Raw genomic sequence first — 18,873 nt, 5'->3', positions numbered from 1 at the left:
TTCTTACCAGGTTGCTGGTCATCTAAATAAAGCAACTTTTCCTTTCCAACCACCACCTGTCTCCAGCGGGGAGGAGCCCAACCTGAGCTCAGTTTCCTTCTCTTCTTAAAAGTGTGTCCTTACTTCTTATGTACAGTAAATAATTTGGAACATAGCAACACCTTAACAACCACCTTCCCATAAAACTCAAATCAAAATCAACAAACCTTGTTACATAATAAAGCAAATTTTACTGAGTCATAACCAGAGTGCACCCTAGAGCAAGCGCTCTTCTCCCAGATTTGCTTTAACAATGTATAGACCACTCTGGGACATTGGCGGATTTTTCCATTTGCTGTTCTAACATTTGCTTTCTCACAGCCTTCTGCAGTTAGGACTGCTATTTTCAACGCAGGGGGGGGACACTATAGCCGCCCCTCAAAAAAAAGAAGACACTTTTCCGGCTCATCTACTTAAAAAAGACCAAACCAAGGATGACAGTCACCTCTCCCAGCTAGCACCCTTTCCCTTCAGGGCGTGTTTCTGCTGGTGGTCATCGCCGATTGGCTGGTGCCGCTTCCAATGATCGAGGGGCCTTCAGTGGACAACGGAGGGTGATTGGCTTATGGGGACCCACCCCCTCGCCAATTAGTTGGCGTCAGCAAAACCGCGGACTGGTGGAGCGTGTGGGCGTGCCTGGCTCAAGGCTGCTTTACTTCCAGCTCCCCTTACAAGGCAGAGATGGCGGCTTCAGCTTGGCTACTCGGTAGGCGCTTTGCGAGCTGGAGGCCGCGGCCGCAGCTACAGGCGCTCAGTGGCCTGATTACCCAGCAGGCCAGCTCGCTGTTGCCGGTGGATGATGTGATCAATGGTCTCAGTGAGGAGCAGAAGCAGGTAGGGAGCCCGACCGCCTTCCCGGCCCCTTCTCCCTGCTTCGTGGTCGCCTGGGCGCTCTTCTGCGCGGAATTCACTCAGCTGCCGCTTTTGATAAGGGAGCGCCAGCGCTGGGGGGGCAGCGGGCCTTAGCCTTCCCTCTGTGGCGGTAGCAAGGCTGAGCTGTTGGAGTTAGTGGAGAAATTGCGGACAGGAACGCTCCAGGGAGTCTGAGGGGTTTTTTGGTGCAGGGTTGGCAAGGGTATCCGTGTGTGGCAAAAGGGCCTGTAATCTGTCCGAAGACCTCTTACACCTCAACACTGTCTAAGGCTGCGGTCCTCGAGCCTGATTAATCATCACCATAGAATCTTTTTAGGAATACCCACCTTGGGGTGGGGGTGAAATACACATTGTAGCCTACCCCTCCTGTCAGAGTACAAAGTGGAACAAAAACTTGAACGATGTCGTTACAAATGAAGCTGAACTAGCGGTAAACTGTGGTGTAGGTCGCAGAGGCGGCTCAGATCCCGCTTTGCTGTGGCCATGGTGCAGGCCGGCAGCTACCGGTGCGGCTCTAAAAAGACCAATAAATAAATAAATATAATATAATATAATAATGGAGCTGAACCAGAGCCATTCTTGGGGGAAGGAGACTGGGTTCACTTGGACACTGGTTTGGATTCCTGGAAGAGTGATTCTTCCATGGCTCTAAGCAACTGTCTGAACTTGGCCAGAGTGCCAAAGTCTAGTTGCATTTACAGTCAGCAGATAGAGTTTTGAATCACTTCTGGCAGAAAGTGTTCAATCCTAGTTCTCAAGCTTTCCAGCCCAGAAGAATTTATTTTTCGTTCTTTCCTTTTTTTTTTTTTTTTTTTTTGGCATTTTAGGGCTGCACCCGAGGCATATGGAAGTTCCCAGGCTAGGGGTCAAATTGGAGAATTGGAGCTGTAGCCACTGGCCTACACCACAGCCACAGCCAAGTAGGATCTGACCTGCGTCTCTGACCAACACCACAGCTCAGAGCAACGCCCAGATCCCCGATCCACTGATCGAGGCCAGGGATTGAATCTGCATCCTCATGGATCCTAGGATCCTAGTTGGATTGTTTCTGCTGTGCCATGATGGGAACTCCCAGCCCAGAAGAGTTTCTAATTTCTCTTGAGTAATAATCCCTTTTAGCCAAAGGCTTTGGTGTGTCTAAAAGTGCCTGAAAGTTCAGAGAACTGAAGGGAGTGTGGCTGGAGAGCAGTGAGTTGGGGATGAGAAAGGTACTTGGGGAGGCTGGAAGGGCCTGCAGGGAGTCACCTCACAGGGCCTTCTAGTCCTGAGTAAAGAGTTGGGGTTGTTTTGGTTTCTGGTTTTTCGTTTTTACCATTTTTAAAATTGAAGTGTAGCTAATTTACAATGTTGTTAGTTTCAGGTATACATACACAAAGTGACTCAGTTATGCATACATATATATAATGAGTTTTTCCTTTAAGTACAGTGGAAAGCCATGCAATGATTTATGTAGGGGAGTGACATTTAAAAAAAGAATCTTCAGGGAGTTCCCCTTGTGGGTTAAGAACCCAAGTAGTTAGTATCCATGAGAATGTGGGTTTGATCCCTGGCCTCACTCAGTAGATTAAGAATCTCATGTTGCCTCAAGCTGCAGTGTAGGTTGCAGATGCAGGTCAGATCTGGCATTGCTGTGGCTGTGGTTTAGGCAGGCAGCTACAGCTCCAATTCAACCCCTAGCCTGGAAACTTCCATAGGCCACAGGTGCAGCCCTAAGAAAGGAAAATTGAAAGAAAGATAATCTTAAAAAAAAAAAAAAATCTTCAGCAGTTCCCGTTGTGGCTCAATGGAGACAAATCTGACTAGCACCCATGAGGATACAGGTTCAGTCCCTGGCCTCGCTCAGTTAAGGATCCAGCATTGCCATGAGTTGTTGTGTAGGCACAGATGTGGCTTGGATCCCACATTGCTGTGGCTGTGGTGTAGGCCAGCAGCTGCAGGTCAAATTCGACCCCTAGCCTGGGAACCTCCATATCCCGGCAGGTGCGGCCCTAAAAAGACAAAAAAAAAAAAAAAAAGCTCTTCAGAAAGAGAAGTGAAGATCATCTCTGAGGAAGCATAAACTGGTAGGGCCTCTAAGTGTTGTTTCGATGCTGTTTGGTGAGGTTACCTGTGGCCCGTTTCCCTGAAGGGGCCCTCAGTGGTGATGCTGTCCTCAGGGGCAGTATTATACTATTTCAGCTGCATCTGCCCACTTCTCTCCCTCTAGCTTCGTCAGACCATGACTAAGTTCCTTCAGGAGCATCTAGCCCCCCAGGCCCAGGAGATTGATCAAAGCAACGAGTTCAAGAACCTGCGAGTGAGTCATGAGGCCCACACTAAGGGGGACAGAGCGGGCAATGTGGGAGCTGCATTGCTGCCTGGCAGGGCTCACCAGTCTTCTGATGAATGAAAGCTCTCTAAGAATGCAGCCCCTTTCTGTGAAGTGTTTGGGTCTCATTATTTCAGATGTGCCAGGCACCTGTGACTGGCTGCCTTCTCCCAACCCACTGCACTCTGTTCTGTTGGCAGGAGTTTTGGAAGCAGCTGGGGAACCTGGGGGTCTTGGGCATCACAGCCCCTGGTGAGTATGTTTTCTTTCCCTTCAGAGAACTTTTCTTGAATGCCCTTTAACACCATTGCCAAAAGAAGTAGGAAAGGAGAGGAAAGATGATACTCAAAGGATCTGAGAGCCTTCTCCCTCCTGACCTGATTAAGTGCCCATTTCAATCACTGCTGGCCAGACAAGAATAAACTCTTCTGTTTCTTTCTTTCTTTCTTTTTTTTTTTTTTTTGCTTTTTAGGGTTGCACCTGCGGCATATGGAGGTTCCCAGGCTAGGGGTCCAATTGGAGCTGCAGCTGTTGGCCTACATCACAGCCACAGCAACGAGGGATTCAAGCCACATCTTCGACCTACACCACAGCTCATGGCAACACCAGATCCCCAACACACTGAGCAAGGCCAGGGATCAAACCTGCATCCTCATTGTTACTAGTTGGGTTCATTATGCTGAGCTACAACAGGAGCTCCTCTTTTTCTTTAGGCAGTGATGACGCTAAGGAAAAAGTCAGCGTGGTTCACTTGCTTCACCCCAACTCTTGAACTCTTCATGCTTAATGAGTTCCCCCAGGTGTTTGGGGAATTTCGAAAACTCCAGATCAAGCAGTAGTCTTAGCATTTCAGTCTTGCTGCCTCCCCTAATCCCTAAGCTTTGGCCTACTAGTAGCATTTAGGCAGGATCCCTCAGGGCAGCACTCAGCCCCTTTAGGGACTGCCTGTGTCCTCTGCCCATAGCTTGGCCCTAGAGCTCATTTGGAAGCAGATGAGGGTGGGGTGGGCATGAAGGATGCCTGTCCAAGCCTCCACATGAGGTAACTATCCCTGGGCCTGTATAGAATCCTTTGTGGGTTTTAGTATTTGCTTCCAGGAGGAGAAGGCAGGGAACTGATAGACCCTGCTCAGGTGCTGGCCTCTAAAGGAGAGGCCATGCCTGGCTTGCCATGCCTAATAAAGAGATGATGAGCCTGTGGTCTTACTGGCCAAAGCCTGGGTGGCCCACCACGCCTTGGCCTGTGTTTGCTGGGCATTAGCATAGAGGTAGACCATGATATACCTCTCCTTACCTCCTCTCTTAACCACTCGGAGATAGTTCTTGGGATTTAAGCTGATTATAGAATGTTGCATCATGGGTAATGATGAAAGCACTTATAAATTAATTTAGACTATCTTAACATACAATAGTAGGGGGAAGGCTTCTGGAAACTTTTGTGTAAGACTCTCTCAGAGTTTCTGTTGTGACTTAGTGGAAACAAACCCGACTAGAACCCATGAGGGTGCAGGTTCGATCCCTGGCCCTAGGCTAGGGATCTGGCATTGCCGTGAGCTGTGGTGTAGGTCACACATGCAGCTTGGATCTGGTTTGGCTGTGGCGCAGGCCAGCAGCTACATCTCCGATTTAACCCCTAGCTTGGGAGCTTCCATGTGCTGTACCTGCAGCACTAAAAAAGAAACGACTCTCCCTGTGTCTCTTGGGGTTTTATGAGCCCCCATAGAGAATAGGCTTCTGAATCAGATGCTCAATAATGGAAAGAGGCAGCTAGGAATCAGAGGAAAACACTTAGCAGAGGGAACTCTAAAAAGAAAGCCAGATATGAGTTCTGATTTCCACATGGTGTCCTGGTAGCTATTTCTAAAGTCACTTGCCTATGGGCTTTCCTTCTTGGAGTTGTGGGGGTTGAGCTAACTTTCCCTAAAGCCTAGGCAAGCCAGAGTGAACACGAATCAAAGGGAAGGGAGGCTGTGACCAGATAACCCAGCTTCTTTGATTTTGGATCTGTTGCAAAGGAGAAAAAACACATTTCTTATGAGGAGTTCTGAAATCCCCTCCCAGCATCTCTTCTGCTTTCTGCTGCACTGCTCACCAGACTTTCTTTTCTTTCTTTTCTTTTTTTTGGCACGCAAGGCATATGGAGCCCCCAGGCCAGGGATCAGATCCAAGCCATTGTCATGACCTAAGCTGCACCTGCAGCAACACTGGATCCTTAATCCACTGTCTGGACTAGGGATCAAACCTGCATCTTAGTGCTCCCAAGACACTGCTGATGCCATTGTGCCACAGCAGAAACTCCCAGACTTTCTTTCACCAGACTTTGTCCCATTACCAGCCCTTCTTTTTTTCTTTTTCCTTTTTTTTTTTTTTTTTTTTTTTGCTTTTTAAGGCCACAGAATATGAGGTTCCCAGGCTAGGGGGGTCGAATTGGAGCTATAGCTGCTGGCCTACAGCAATGCCAGATCTGAGCCACATCTGCATTCTACACAACAGCTCATGACAATGCCAGATCCTTAACCCATTGAGCAGGGCCAGGGATTGAACCCGCAACTTCATGATTCCTAGTCGGATTCGTTTCCGCTGCGCCACGACGGGAACTCTGGCCCTGCTTCTTTAGTCCCAAACCTACAATATGAAACACCCTCCTCAGGTCTTCTGCACACACATTTTCTGCCTTGTATCTTTTCTTAGTGCTTTGACCTTCCCTCCTTGTGTTTCTCTGATAAACCCTAGGTCTTCTTCCTTCATTTCTTCCCCAGGGTTGGTACCTCTATAGCCTTCTGAATAGTGGGTGCTCTGGTCCTCTTCATTAAGAGCAAGGGAACTCTGCAGAGTTCCCGCTGTGGTGTAGTAGGTTAAGAATTGGGTTGCTGTGGAGGTGCAGGTTCGATCCCCCAGCCTGGCACAGTGGGTTAAAAGATGTAATGCAGATGGAAGCTGTGGCTCAGATTCAGTCCCTGGCCTGGAACTTCCATATGCTGTGGGTATGCCCATTAGGAAAAAAAAAAGAGAGATCTGTGTGAGATAAAGCAGGAGCTGCAATGACTGTTTTCTGAACCACACCTCAGCTGACCAGGGGCAGCAGGCAAAATCGGTTCTGTGAGCTTATAAGCAGGATCCACTGCATGAGCCTATTGATCTTGCTGGAGGGAACTTGGAATAGGTACTGCAAGGATGTTTCTGTACCATAAATAAAAGTGAGATTCCTGGAGTTCTCGTCGTGGCACAGTGGTTAACGAATCCGACTAGGAACCATGAGGTTTCGGGTTCGATCTCTGCCCTTGCTCAGTGGGTTAACGATCAGCGTTGCCGTGAGCTGTGGTATAGGTCGCAGACTCGGCTCGGATCCCACGTTGCTGTGGCTCTGGCGTAGGCTGGCAGCTACAGCTCCGATTTGACCCCTAGCCTGGGAACCTCCCTATGCTGCGGGAGCGGCCCAAGAAATGACAAAAAGACAAAAAATAAATAAAATAAATAAAATTTTAAAAAAAAGTGAGATTGCTATCAGTGTCCTCACCCCAGGCTGTCCTTCCCACTCCCCTGCCCCACCCCCACCCCCAGTTCAGTACGGTGGCACTGGCCTGGGCTACCTGGAGCACGTGGTGGTGATGGAGGAGATATCCCGAGCCTCTGGAGCAGTGGGCCTCAGTTACGGTGCCCACTCCAACCTCTGCCTCAACCAAATTGTGCGGAATGGAAACGAGGCCCAGAAGGAGAAGTACCTCCCCAAGGTGAGGAACCGGGAATGGAGGAACACACTGATATCATGGTGCAGCCACTAGCCATGAAGCTCCTCCCACTGGGAGGGCAGGCCAGACTTGTTCTCTGTAGCATGTTGCCCTGAACCTGATAGGGCTAGGAAAGGGGTCAGGGATCTGCTTTAAAATGCTTCAGTAAACCAACTATAATGGAAAGAGTAAAAATTATTTTAAAAAAATAAATAAATCACCAAAAAAAAAAAAAAAAGCTTTGGGAGTACCTGTTGTGGTGCAGCAGAAACGACTCCAACTAGTATCCATGAGGGTGTGGGTTTGATCCCTGGTCTTGCTCAGTAGGTCAAGAATATGGCATTGCCGTGAGCTGTGGTGTGGGTCGCAGACATGGTTCGGGTCCCCCATGGCTGTGGCTGTAGCTGTGGTGTAGGCCAGCAGCTATAGCTCTGATTTGACCTCTAGCCTGGGAATTTCCATATGCTGTGGGTGTGGCCCTAAAAAGACAAAAAAAAAAAAATGCTTCAGTCAAAAACAACAAAGGCCTCAGAGTTTCCTCTGTGGCTGAGTGGGTTACAAACACAACTAGTATCCATGAGGACGCAGGTTTGGTCCCTGGCCTCGCTTGGTGGGTTAAGAATCCTGTGTTGCTATGGCTGTGGCATAGGCCGGCAGCTGCAGCTCCAAATCAACCCCCAGCCTGGGAATTTCCATGTGCCTCAGGTGTAGCCCTAAAAACGAAAACAACAAGAACAACAAAAAACAAGGTCCTACTGTATTTATAGCACAGGCTCTGTATCCAATCTCCTGGGATAACCCATGATGGAAAAGAAGAATAAAGAATGTATGTATATGTATAACTGAGTTGCTTTGCTGTACAGCAGAAATTGGCCCAACACTGTAAATCAACTATACTTGAATTTAAAAAAATTACTTCTAAGTCTAAAAAAAAAAGAGAAAAAAAAGTCAGTCAAGAAAATTAAAAGTATAAATTCCCAAGTGGTTTAGCCAGGGTAAGAATCCAGTGTTGTCACGGCTGTGTGTGGGTTCGATCCCTGGCCTGGGAACTTCTACATGCTGTGGGCACAGCCAAAGAAAAAAAAAAAATTAAAAATAGGTCCAGAACACCTGAGCCCCTGGACAACATTTGCAGAGCATTTTGAGAAACGGAAGCCTAGGACTAGCATCCCTTGCAGAGGGAGTGGGAAAAGGAGAGGTAGCTTCAGCCTTGTGAATATGGGGTTTCTCTTCTAGGACTTGATCTTTACCCTGGTCTGAGAAGTTCGAAGGGGTGTCATGTGACCAGGCAGTATCTGTGAGCCACCATAGGGTGCTTCTGAAGCCATAACGAGGTCCTTTGGGGTTTTCCTTGCAGCTGATCAGTGGTGAATACATCGGAGCCCTGGCCATGAGTGAGACGAATGCTGGCTCCGATGTTGTTTCCATGAAGCTGAAAGCAGACAAAAAGGGTGAGGCGCCTCTTGACCTATGAGCTGCAATGGGCAGTGGGACATACGTTGCAGGTGAGGGAGTAGTGATGGGGATTGGGTTTCCAGAAGCCTTTCTCAGCTGTACAGCTTCTTGCTCAACAGAAAATCTATGGACTGACTGGCTAAGACAAAGCCCACACAGCTTGTTCAAGTAGCCAATTTCCTGTCCTTAGGAGATTACTATGTCCTGAATGGCAACAAATTCTGGATCACCAATGGCCCTGATGCTGATGTCCTTGTTGTCTATGCCAAGACAGACCTAGCTGCTGTGCCACCTTCTCGGGGCATCACAGCCTTCATTGTGGAGAAGGTGAGTGTATGGCAGGGTGAGAGGCCTTGGTCTCTGGAAAGTGGTCCCAGAGGTGATCTCTTCCGAGTGATTAAAGACCATCAGTGTTGTTTCCTCTGCCAAGACTCCCTCTGGGGGCGGGGCTGAGGCAGGAGAGGGGACTGAAAGGCAGGTGGCCAGAAAGTGGAGTTGGGGAGGATTGGTCAAGTCTGAGGATAGTGGAGCCATCCATGGGGCAAGGCTGTGCGGTTGGTTCAGGAAGGTAAGAACTGAAAGGAGGCCACCGGCTTTGACAATCAGGGTTTCACTGGTGGACCTGGAGAGAGAGCAGCCATGGGAGCTCGAGGTGTGAGTGAGCATGCAGGTGGAGCCTGGGGCCTGCACATTCTAAGTCTTGTTAGTAAAAGCACAGGGAGACAGAGCAGGAGTTAGAATGAAAAGTGGAGAGTTTGAGTTTGTTTTACAGAATGGGAGCATTCTGGGATTTCCCTTCGTGGTGCAACAGAAACAAATCTGACTAGAATCCATGAGGATGTGGGTTCAATCCCTGGCCTCACTCAGTGGGTTAAGGATCCAGCGTTGCTGTGGCTGTGGCGTAGGCTGGCAGCTACAGCTATGATTCGACCCCTAGCCTGGGAACCTCCATGTACCACAGGTGTGGCTCCAAAAATACCAAAAAAAGGGTGGGAGAGTTCCCTGGTGGTGCAGTGGGTTAAAGAGCTGGCGTTATCACTGCTCTGGCACCAGTTGGATCCTGGACCCAGGACAGGTGGTGGTAGAAGAACCTCCTGCCTGATGGCCACTGGAGTCAGAGACAAGGAGAGTTGGTAGAGAGTTTCATGCATGAGTGTTGTAAAGGGGTGCAGTACCCTTTGTAGGGAACAGGGACAGAGAGGGAGTAGCTGACTGGGACTGGAGGGCAAGAAAAGTGAGTAGCCCAAAGCCTGTGGCTGAGAGGAGAGTGCTCCAAGTTGAGTCATCTTCCTGGAGGAGGAGGAAGCAGCAGCTGGCAGTGCACTTCATCTGATCAGTTCAGGCCAAAATGCTGCAGGTGGGAATCCCTGGTGGGACTTCATGAGGTGGCAGACGAACAAGGGGGCAAAGGATCAAGTGGGCTGGCGAGAGTGTCTTGGAAGTGATTTCCCTTGAGGAAAGAAAACAGAGCCAGGAGGGGTCAGGACAGCCTCAGGCATCTGGCGTTTCATTGGGCAAGAACTGCTCCATGGGAACTGGGGAGAATGCTGCCAGCAGCAGGGGGAATGGGGGGCGGGTAGGGTTTAGGCCAGCGACTCTAGGAGTGGAGCATGGAGGTAGGACGCTGGTGTACCAGGTGAGTAGAGGCACTTGATGGAAAGGTGGGTACTTCTCGAGGTCTTCCCTTTCCCTGGCCCCCTTGGTGCTTTGCAATCTGGGCCACCTTTTGTTCCCATCAAGGGTATGCCAGGCTTCAGCACCTCTAAGAAGCTGGACAAGCTGGGGATGAGAGGCTCTAATACCTGTGAGCTGATCTTTGAAGACTGCAAGGTTCCTGGTGAGTTTCCGAGAATGGGGGAGGCCCTGTCCCGACCCCATCACAAACTGTGAAGGTCCATCTCTGGGTTGGAAAGCCTCACCTCCCGTTGCTAGCTCACCAATGACATGTAGCCAGACAGCAGGCCTGCACTGTGCCCTTGTCCTCTGGCTCAGGCTGGACAGCTGTCCTACGGCCAGAGCCCCTGCAGCTGGAGGCCTGACCATGGCTGCAGGGGAGCATGGTGTGTTTCCTATGTGGAAAACACCATGCCTGGAGCTGGTATTCCAGGAGAAAGATCTGCCCTCACCCACTCACGTCCTTCAGATTTCCTTGCATGTGCCTTTGCCTGTACAGCCTGTGTGAGGGATTCATTAATGATGCTAAAAAAAATCTAAATAAACTGATGGAAGCTGGACTCGGTGAAGGGAAGGCTGTTCAGTTTATTAGCATTTTCTCCCCTGAAGTATAAAGGTGCCGCATCACGAGAGGCCAGCACCATTGTCATGTGCTAACGAGACCAAAGGCACAGATTTGATCACCAGTTAGGTTGGCTCTGTGCCTCAGTCATAAACCATCCCTCTCTCCCACAATCTGCCACCTGAAAGAAGTGTACTTTGGTTATAAGGACCATCTAGGGAGGGATGATGGGTGCAGAGCCTTCACTGTGGGCAAGAAGAAGTCTATTAGCATTAAAGGCAGATCAGTGGTGTCTACTGTTTGCACTCAGCTTCCTGCTCACACTTCCCCAGGCCACCCAGTGTCCTGGCTTCCAGGGTGTGTGTGTGTGGAGATGCTCGGCAGTTTCTGTCAGTAGTGCCAAATGGTCCTTCTCCTGGACAGACTTCCACGAACCACCCTGGGGCAGGGGGAGGGTAATATTGACCAGAGCAGACTCAACCTGGGGACAGACTGATTCTCTGGTTCCTTTATGGGCACAGGTGTGAAAACAGAAGTAAGGAGGGGCTGGATGACTTCTAGACCAAACTAGCTTTGATTCTTTCCTACCCAAGGCAACTCGAGAAGGGGAAGATTTAAGGATTGATCCTTTGTGGTCTGGTCTTGTGGATGGGTGGTGGGGGGGGGGGGCTGTCCCCTCTAGCAAGCTCCACTTCTGACTAGAAGTGGTAAACTCCATCCTTTTCCTCACCTGGAACCTTTGTTGAAGGTCAGGTAACACATTTTAGTGCCTTGGGAGAGAGCCACATTACCAAACCCAGCAGCTTTTATAAAGGCAATGTGGCTGCGGACAGCCCTCTCCCTCCTGACCAGCACTCTCCCGGCAGCTGTCAACATCCTGGGCCAACTAAGTAAGGGCGTCTACGTGCTGATGAGTGGGCTGGACCTGGAGCGGCTGGTGCTGGCTGGTGGGCCCCTCGGGTGAGTGCGAGGCTCAGGAGGGAGCTGGGCTCTTGCAGCCTCCTCGGGCAGGTGGTACCCCTGCAGTCTTCCCCTTGGCGGCCACCACCTGGCCGCTGCACATTCTCTCTTGGAGACAAAAAAGAACCTTCTCTCTCATGTTTATTTTCTTCGCACTGAAGACAAGTATCATTAGGTGATAGACAAAAGGCCTGAGGTGTTATTCTGCCTGCTTAGTCGGATGTGAAGCAGGATGCCTGGGCTCTAACCATCTACACAGTCCCACCATTCTACCTGGTCTCAGGGAAGGGCTACAAGGATTGGGTAGTGTGGTGACAGGGCAGGGATGACAAGAGTCCTTACGCTCCCTTTCTCCTTCTTGGGATGCCAGTGCCTTGTCTTACTGAGCTGCCCCTAAGGCCTTTCCACACTAGCCTTTTGCACCTCCAGCCAGAAGTGGGGTGACAGGCCTCTCGGCCAGTGTTTCGCTCCTTCTTACAGGCTCATGCAGGCTGTCCTTGACCACACCATTCCCTACGTGCACATGAGGGAAGCCTTTGGCCAGAAGATCGGCCACTTCCAGGTGAGTGGAGCATTTCTGTTGAAGTGTACTCCTTCGTTCAGTTCATGTTTTAACAAATGAGCACAGTGGGCACGTGCTGTGGGCATTTACTAGCCCTCCCCAGCAAAAATGAGTTTGGGAGTTCGTGTTGTGACTTAGTGGAAATGAACCTGACTAGTATTCATAAGTATGTGGGTTCAATCCCTGGCCTTGCTCAGTGGGTTAAGGATCTGGTGTTGCCCTGAGCTGTGGTGTAGGTCACAGACATGGCTTGGATCTGGCGTGGCTGTGGCGTAGGCTGGAAGCTGCAGCTCCAATTCGACCCCTAGCCTGGGAACTTCCATATGCCACAGGTGCGGCCCTAAAGAGAAAAAAACAAAACAGTTTGCATGTTTAGGGCGCAGGTTTCCTCAGTGAGCTACTTGGCTTTGGAAGCTGTCGAGAGGTTCCTCTCCCTTCCTGTTCCTGATGAAAGAACAGGGCGCTGTAGGGTTGGAGGGGAAGGCGGGCAGGTTGTGGGGAGGGAGTGACCTTTCAAGTCATGCTTTCTGTGCTGAGGACAGTCACGAGGGTCAGCGGGTGGGGGGCCAGTTCAGGGCACAGTGTTCACAGTGCAGCGGCTGCTCTCTGGTCTTGACTCCAGGTCATCTCTGTCACGCTAGGCAAGTCCCATTTCTCTGTGCCCTGGGTCCCCATTCCAGGCTGTCGGGTTGCCACTGCAGACCTGCTTTTGGTAACTAAGGGAGTGATTTTTTTTTTTTTTTTGCTTTTTAGGGCCGCACCTGCAGCATGGAGGCTCCCAGGCTAGGGGCTGAATCCAAGCTAGAGGTGCCAGCCTACACCACAGCCACAGCAATGTGGGATCTGAGCCTTGTCTGCGACCTACACCTCAGCTGGTGGCAACGCTGGATCCTCAACCCACTGAGTGAGGCCAGCGATGGAACCCATATCCTCATGGATACTAGTCAGGATTGTTACTGCTGAGCCACAGCAGGAACTCCTCCAGCACACTGAACTGTGACCTCCCTTTGTGCGCAGTTGATGCAGGGAAAGATGGCAGACATGTACACCCGCCTCATGGCCTGTCGGCAGTATGTCTACAATGTCGCCAAGGCCTGTGATGAGGGCCACTGTACCCCCAAGGTAAGGACCGGACCCAGAGAAGGGTACACGGGGCAGAGGTGGTGGCTGGGCCACCTCCACATGGCCCGGGCAGCCCACCTGACCTGGCGCCTCCTCTGCAGGACTGTGCTGGCGTGGTTCTTTACAGTGCCGAGTGTGCCACAAAGGTAGCCCTGGACGGCATCCAGTGTTTGGGTGAGTGGCCTCCACCTCTCACTCTGCTTCACCTGGGCTGCACCTTGAGGCTCCTTATGCCCCAGTTACTGGGTGGACATGGAAAAGCAAATGGGAAAACTACCAGAGGCCACAACTTGCTACTACATTCAGCAGTGCCCCAACCCGACCCCACCCTCCTCACCTGGTCCTGTGGATGCCAGGAAATGGGGAAGTCAGCTGCCTCCCAGGTGGAACAGCCTGTTCTCAATGGCACACAGGGGTTAAGAGCACAGGCTTGAGCAGTTCTCACCATGGTGCAGTGGGTTAATGATGTGTCTTATCTCTGTGATAGCACCAGTTTGATCCCTAGCCTGGCACAGTTGGTTAAGGATCCAGAATTGCCACAGCTGTGGCATAGGTTGCAGATGTGGCTTGGATTCGATCCCTGGCCTGGGAATTTCCATATGTCATGGGTATGTCTGAAAAAGAAAAACAAAAAAACCCCAAAAAACCTCAAGCTTGAGCCAGATGTGCTAGGTTCGAATCCCAGCTCTACCACTGTTGGGCTTTGTGACTTGTACAAATTACTTCCCCTCTGGGCCTGGCACCCAGTAAGTGCTGTGCAGTAGGTTCTTGTCCCCCACCTCCCTATCTGCCAGGGGTTCTCTCCCACCTTTGCCTGGCCTCCTCAGTGCTTTGAGTGGCCTTCCAGCCTCCTGTCCACCTCCCCACAACTTGGTATTCCCCACACCCTCCCTCTCACCCTCTTTTGCTGCTTCTCTTCAATCAGTCTCTCCTCCTAACCCATGTCTATGAACTGGGTCTCCTTGCTGTGCTCACTGCCCATTATTTTTCCCATTGTCCTCTCTTCTCTGTCCAAACCACGGCTGCAGGTGGCAATGGCTACATCAACGACTTTCCCATGGGCCGATTTCTGCGAGATGCCAAGCTGTATGAGATTGGGGCTGGCACCAGTGAGGTGAGGCGGCTGGTCATCGGCAGAGCCTTCAACACAGACTTCCACTAACCCCAACATCCTTCCCCAGCACCTCAAGGCCTTTCTCTGGAAGGAGAGATGGGGCAGCTCCTGCCAACCCAGGAAAAACATGCAGGGGCTTCAAATGGACTTCTCAGGAAGCATGCTGGCTTTTCTGGGGCTTCTTGGATGGCTATGTGCCCTTGCCCTCTCTGAGCCTGATGCCCTCACCTCCCAGGGCAGGTACCTTTATCTCGTGTGCACCTCCGCCAGGGAACCCTGTGCTCAAGCACACCAGAAGCATTGCCACTCTATGAATTTAAACTTGATAGGCTCTTTTCTTTCTGGGGAAAGGTACCCCCCCAAACCTAGCCTTTGTTTCTGCCAGTTTCCAGAGGCATCAGCTCCAGCAGCTTGTGAGTGGGCACTGCCTCTGCAGCAGTCCCTCCGTCCCTCAATATTTTTTCTTTTTTTTTTTTTGGTCTTTTTGCTATTTCTTGGGCCGCTCCTGCGGCATTTGGAGGTTCCCAGGCTAGGGGTCAAATTGGAGCTGCAGCCACCAGCCTACGCCAGAGCCACAGCAATGTTGGATCCGAGCCGCGTCTGCAACCTACAGCACAGCTCGCGGCAACGCTGGATCATTAACCCACTGAGCAAGGGCAGGGACCAAACCCGCAACCTCATGGTTCCTAGTCGGATTCGTTAACCACTGCGCCACGACGGGAACTCCCCCCCCCCCCTTTTTTTTTTTTTTTGCTACCCCACAGCACATGGAGTTCCTGGGCCAGGGATTAGATCTGAGCTGCAGTTGCAACCTATACCACAGCTGCGGCAATGTCGATCCTTAACCCACTGCGCCAGGCCGGGGATCGAACCTGCATCCTGGTACTGCAAAGACGCTGCTGATTGCATTTTGCCACAGCAGGAACTCCCACCCCTTAGTCTTTAGGGCTGAAATCCTACCATACTGGGGTGGCATTCTGGGAATAGGCATCTCAACATCTCTGCCATCCAGAGCCTACAGTAGGGCAGAGGTCAGCATGCTCGTGAAGGGCGGGCTCAGTGCTGCCCAGCACTGTGCTGCCACTGCCACCATCCAGCCCTGGCCACATGACAGCCCACAGCTGACTGGGCAGCAGGCCTGGGTTGGCTGGCTCAGCTCCAGCCAAGGCTGTCCACATACCTTTCTCTGGACACCCTATGGCTAATTTTGTTACAACTGCACAGTGGCTGCTGCCGTTTTGTATTAAACATTATGAAGCAAACCCATCTGCTTCTTAACTGGTGGTTTTGGGGGAGAAGGACTCTATTTGCTACCGCCCTCTGTCTGGCTCCAGCTCTCTGTCCTTGGAGAGTGGCTGGTCCAGGTTCTGCTCCTGCCCTTCAGCCTACTCATTGCTTATTGGTGGGGTGGGCGGCGTGGGGTGGGGGAACGAAACAGCTCTTAGGATAGAGAAGTTCTCAACCTCCCTTTCCCAGACCTCCTAGTGATGTTCAAAAAAAGAGAGAGAGAGCCACAGTAGTAAGAGTGTTGGAGCTTGAGAGAAGCTCGTAAATTTCCTGAAGCCATCCCAAAGTGTTTTTAAAAATCAAGACAATAGTTCTCGTCGAAGCTCAGCGGAAACAAATCTGACTAGTATCCATGAGGATGCAGGTTTGATCCCTGGTGTTGCTATGGCTATTGTGTAGGCCAGTAGCTACAGTTCCAACTAGACCCCTAGCCTGCAAACCTCAATATGCCCTAAAAAGACAAAATAAAATAGGAGTTCCCATTGTGGCTCAGCAGAAATGAATCCAACTAGGAGCCATGAGGTTGCGGGTTCAGTCCCTGGCCTCGCTTGGTGGGTTAAAGATCCGGCATTGCTGTGAGCTGTGGATGTGGCTCAGATCTGGCAATGCTGTGACTCTGGCATAGGCTGGCAGCAACAACTGCGATTAGACCCCTAGCCTGAGAATCTCCATATGCTGTGGGTGCGACCCTCAAAAGACAAAAATAAAATAAAAATCAAGACAATTCGATTTTCCCAAGGTCAGAACTGGAGATAGAATCCAGACCAGCAGAAATAGGGGTTCTGAGAATGCCAGCCTGGGGCCCCCTTGCACGTCCACCTGGATGGAGCACAGTGGAAAAGTTTTGGGTTGTCCCACCCCATCGAAGGTCCCTAAGAGAGAACTGGTTTTCTTGGCCTGCAGCCCAGTGGTGCCTCTTCTAACTACTAGTCCTGGCCTGTAGCCAAGAGCTGTCCCCAGCCTGATGCTTCTGACAGGTGGTTTTAGCTCTTTACCGGCCCCAGCCCAGTCCTGTCCTGAGAGGCTTGTGTATCCAGGGCTTCTTGCCCACCCTGCTCCTTGTTGTGCTGGAGAGGAATGTGGCTAAAATGACCTTGGGAATTCCCATTGTAGCTCAGCAGTAACAAACCCAACTAATGTCCATGAGGATGCAGGTTCAATCCCTGGCCCTGCTCATTGGGTTAAGGATCCAGCATTTCCGTGAGCTGCGGTACAGGTCACAGACATGGCTCAGATCCCATGTTGCTGTGGCCATGGCATAGGCCAGCAGCTGTAGCTACGATTTGACCCCTAGCCTGGGAGCCTCCATATGCCCCGGGTGTAGCCCTAAAAATACAAAAATAAAATAAAATGGTGGTTTTATTTGGTTTCAAGTGTATCTGGAACAACCAGCCCAAGATGTTCAGAATGTGACAGAATGGTATGTTTTAACCAGTTGGTGTGGGTGACGGAGCCCTGCCACCAACTTGGGGAGAATGATCTTTCTCCTGATGCTGTATGTGAAATGTTTAAAAATAAAGCCAGGTGTTTCCATTGTGGCTCAGTGGTAATGAACCCAGCTAGGATCCATGAGGATGTGATTCAATCCCTGGCCTCGCTCAGTAGGTTAAGGAAAGATCCATCATTGTTGTGGCTGTGGTGTAGGCTGGCAGCTGCAGCTCCAATTCGATCCCTAACCTGGGAACTTCCACGTGCTGAGGGTATGGCCCTTAAAAAGCAGGGGGAAAACAGCCCAAAAAGTGTAGCAAGAGTCATGAATGGTGGAAGAGCAGGGGGCACCCAGTTCTCGAGTTTGGGGTTGTTTACCCCTATCGTGCAACTCTACAGCCCAGGGTTAGCACCACTTCTTCCTGGGCTGCCTCATTCCACTCCAGTTTCAGGTGGGTCATATGGGCCCAGCTCCCCTGTTGACTGCCATCCCACTCTTTGTTTTCCTCCTGCTTACCCTGTGGGATGGCAACAGAAGTTAAGGGAATGTTTTTCCAAGTGTGGTCTGGGCATACCCTTTAGTAGAATTTGGCAACCTGTAAAAAATGCAGATTCCTGGAGGGGCCCCAGGCTTAATCAAATCTCCAAGGGTAATTCTGAGGCACAGGCAACCTTTTAGAACACCTGGTTTGGGGCCTAGAGGGTAACTTCCCCAGAGGCCTGAGTCCTAATTCCAAACCCATAAAACCTGGTAACAACAGTCCCTCACCTACATAGACCTCGTACGTTAGCTCCTTGATCGCCACAACTCAGTGCAGAAGACAAGGCTGCGCGGAGGCCCCCTTCCAGAAGACCGGTGAGCTGCCCAGGGTAGCCGAATAAACCTTGGGTGGTGGCTGAACTAGCCACACCCAGACCCCTGCCGCCCAGTGCAGCCAGAGCTGGTGTCAGCAGCTAGGCGTGGGGGTCGGGGAGGGGCGCACAGCCTACACCCCACCAGGGGAAGCTGAGACCCAGGGCCGTTAGTTGCGACCCCCAGCCTAGGACAGGTCCAAGGTCCTCCCTCTGCCCCCTCCCCGGAGACGCCCGTTCGTTGAGGTGCACGGCTCTGGCTGGCGGGCTCAGGCGCCGCTCTATGGGCCCTGCGTGGAGCTCGCCTGACCCCTGCCGGCTGCCTGCCGCAGAAGCAGGGTGCTAGGCCTGGAGGCTCCCAGCGTTGGATTTCAGGGTGCACAGGGCTCTATGGACGTTTTATTTTGCCAAATGAGGACATGGGGGGGGGGGGGGGGGGGGGGCGGGGGGGGAGGCCGGCTATTCTCTATCTTGTGTCATTTCATTCAGGAAAGGCCACTTTAAAAAGGCAATTTAAAAAAATACCTAGGAGGAGTTCCTGTCGTGGCTCAGTGGTTAACGAATCCAACTAGGAACCATGAGTGTGTGGGTTCGATCCCTGACCTTGCTCAGTGGGTTACAGATCCGGCGTTGCCATGAGCTGTGGTATAGGTCACAGGACCCAGCTCGGATCTGGGGTTGCTGTTCCTGTTGTGTAGGCTGGCAGCTATAGCTCGGATTGGACCCCTAGCTTGAGAACTTCTCAAAAGACAGACCAAAAAAAAAGTTTCTACAACAACTGTCTAAGGTTTTGCAAGGCAGATCTGACTCATCTGACCAGGCCTTCCCCCCGGGTGCCCCTCTCCCCACCCCTGCCCAGTACTTGTGCTCTAGTTGCAAACAGTCCTCCTGCCACTGTTTCTGACCCTGT

The 18,873-nt window shown here is 51.3% G+C and overlaps 1 protein-coding gene across 1 annotated transcript; it reads left to right on the top strand.

The window, feature by feature from the left end:
* The first annotated feature begins 675 nt into the window (after positions 1-675).
* On the top strand, positions 676-14,898 carry IVD (isovaleryl-CoA dehydrogenase). Its single transcript, XM_047766710.1, has 12 exons — positions 676-873; positions 3,119-3,208; positions 3,421-3,472; positions 6,781-6,950; positions 8,305-8,398; positions 8,593-8,729; positions 10,143-10,239; positions 11,505-11,598; positions 12,079-12,160; positions 13,178-13,282; positions 13,384-13,456; positions 14,311-14,898. The coding sequence occupies exons 1-12, from the start codon at positions 721-723 to the stop codon at positions 14,442-14,444; spliced, it is 1,281 nt and encodes a 426-aa protein (XP_047622666.1). The 5' UTR covers positions 676-720; the 3' UTR covers positions 14,445-14,898.
* Positions 14,899-18,873: the final 3,975 nt, after the last annotated feature.

The sequence above is a fragment of the Phacochoerus africanus genome, chromosome 2 (assembly GCF_016906955.1).
Source record: "Phacochoerus africanus isolate WHEZ1 chromosome 2, ROS_Pafr_v1, whole genome shotgun sequence".
NCBI classification, from domain to species: Eukaryota; Metazoa; Chordata; class Mammalia; order Artiodactyla; family Suidae; genus Phacochoerus; species Phacochoerus africanus.
The sequence above is the reverse complement of the archived record's forward strand: the minus strand, read 5'-3'. Positions and strand labels throughout refer to the sequence as shown.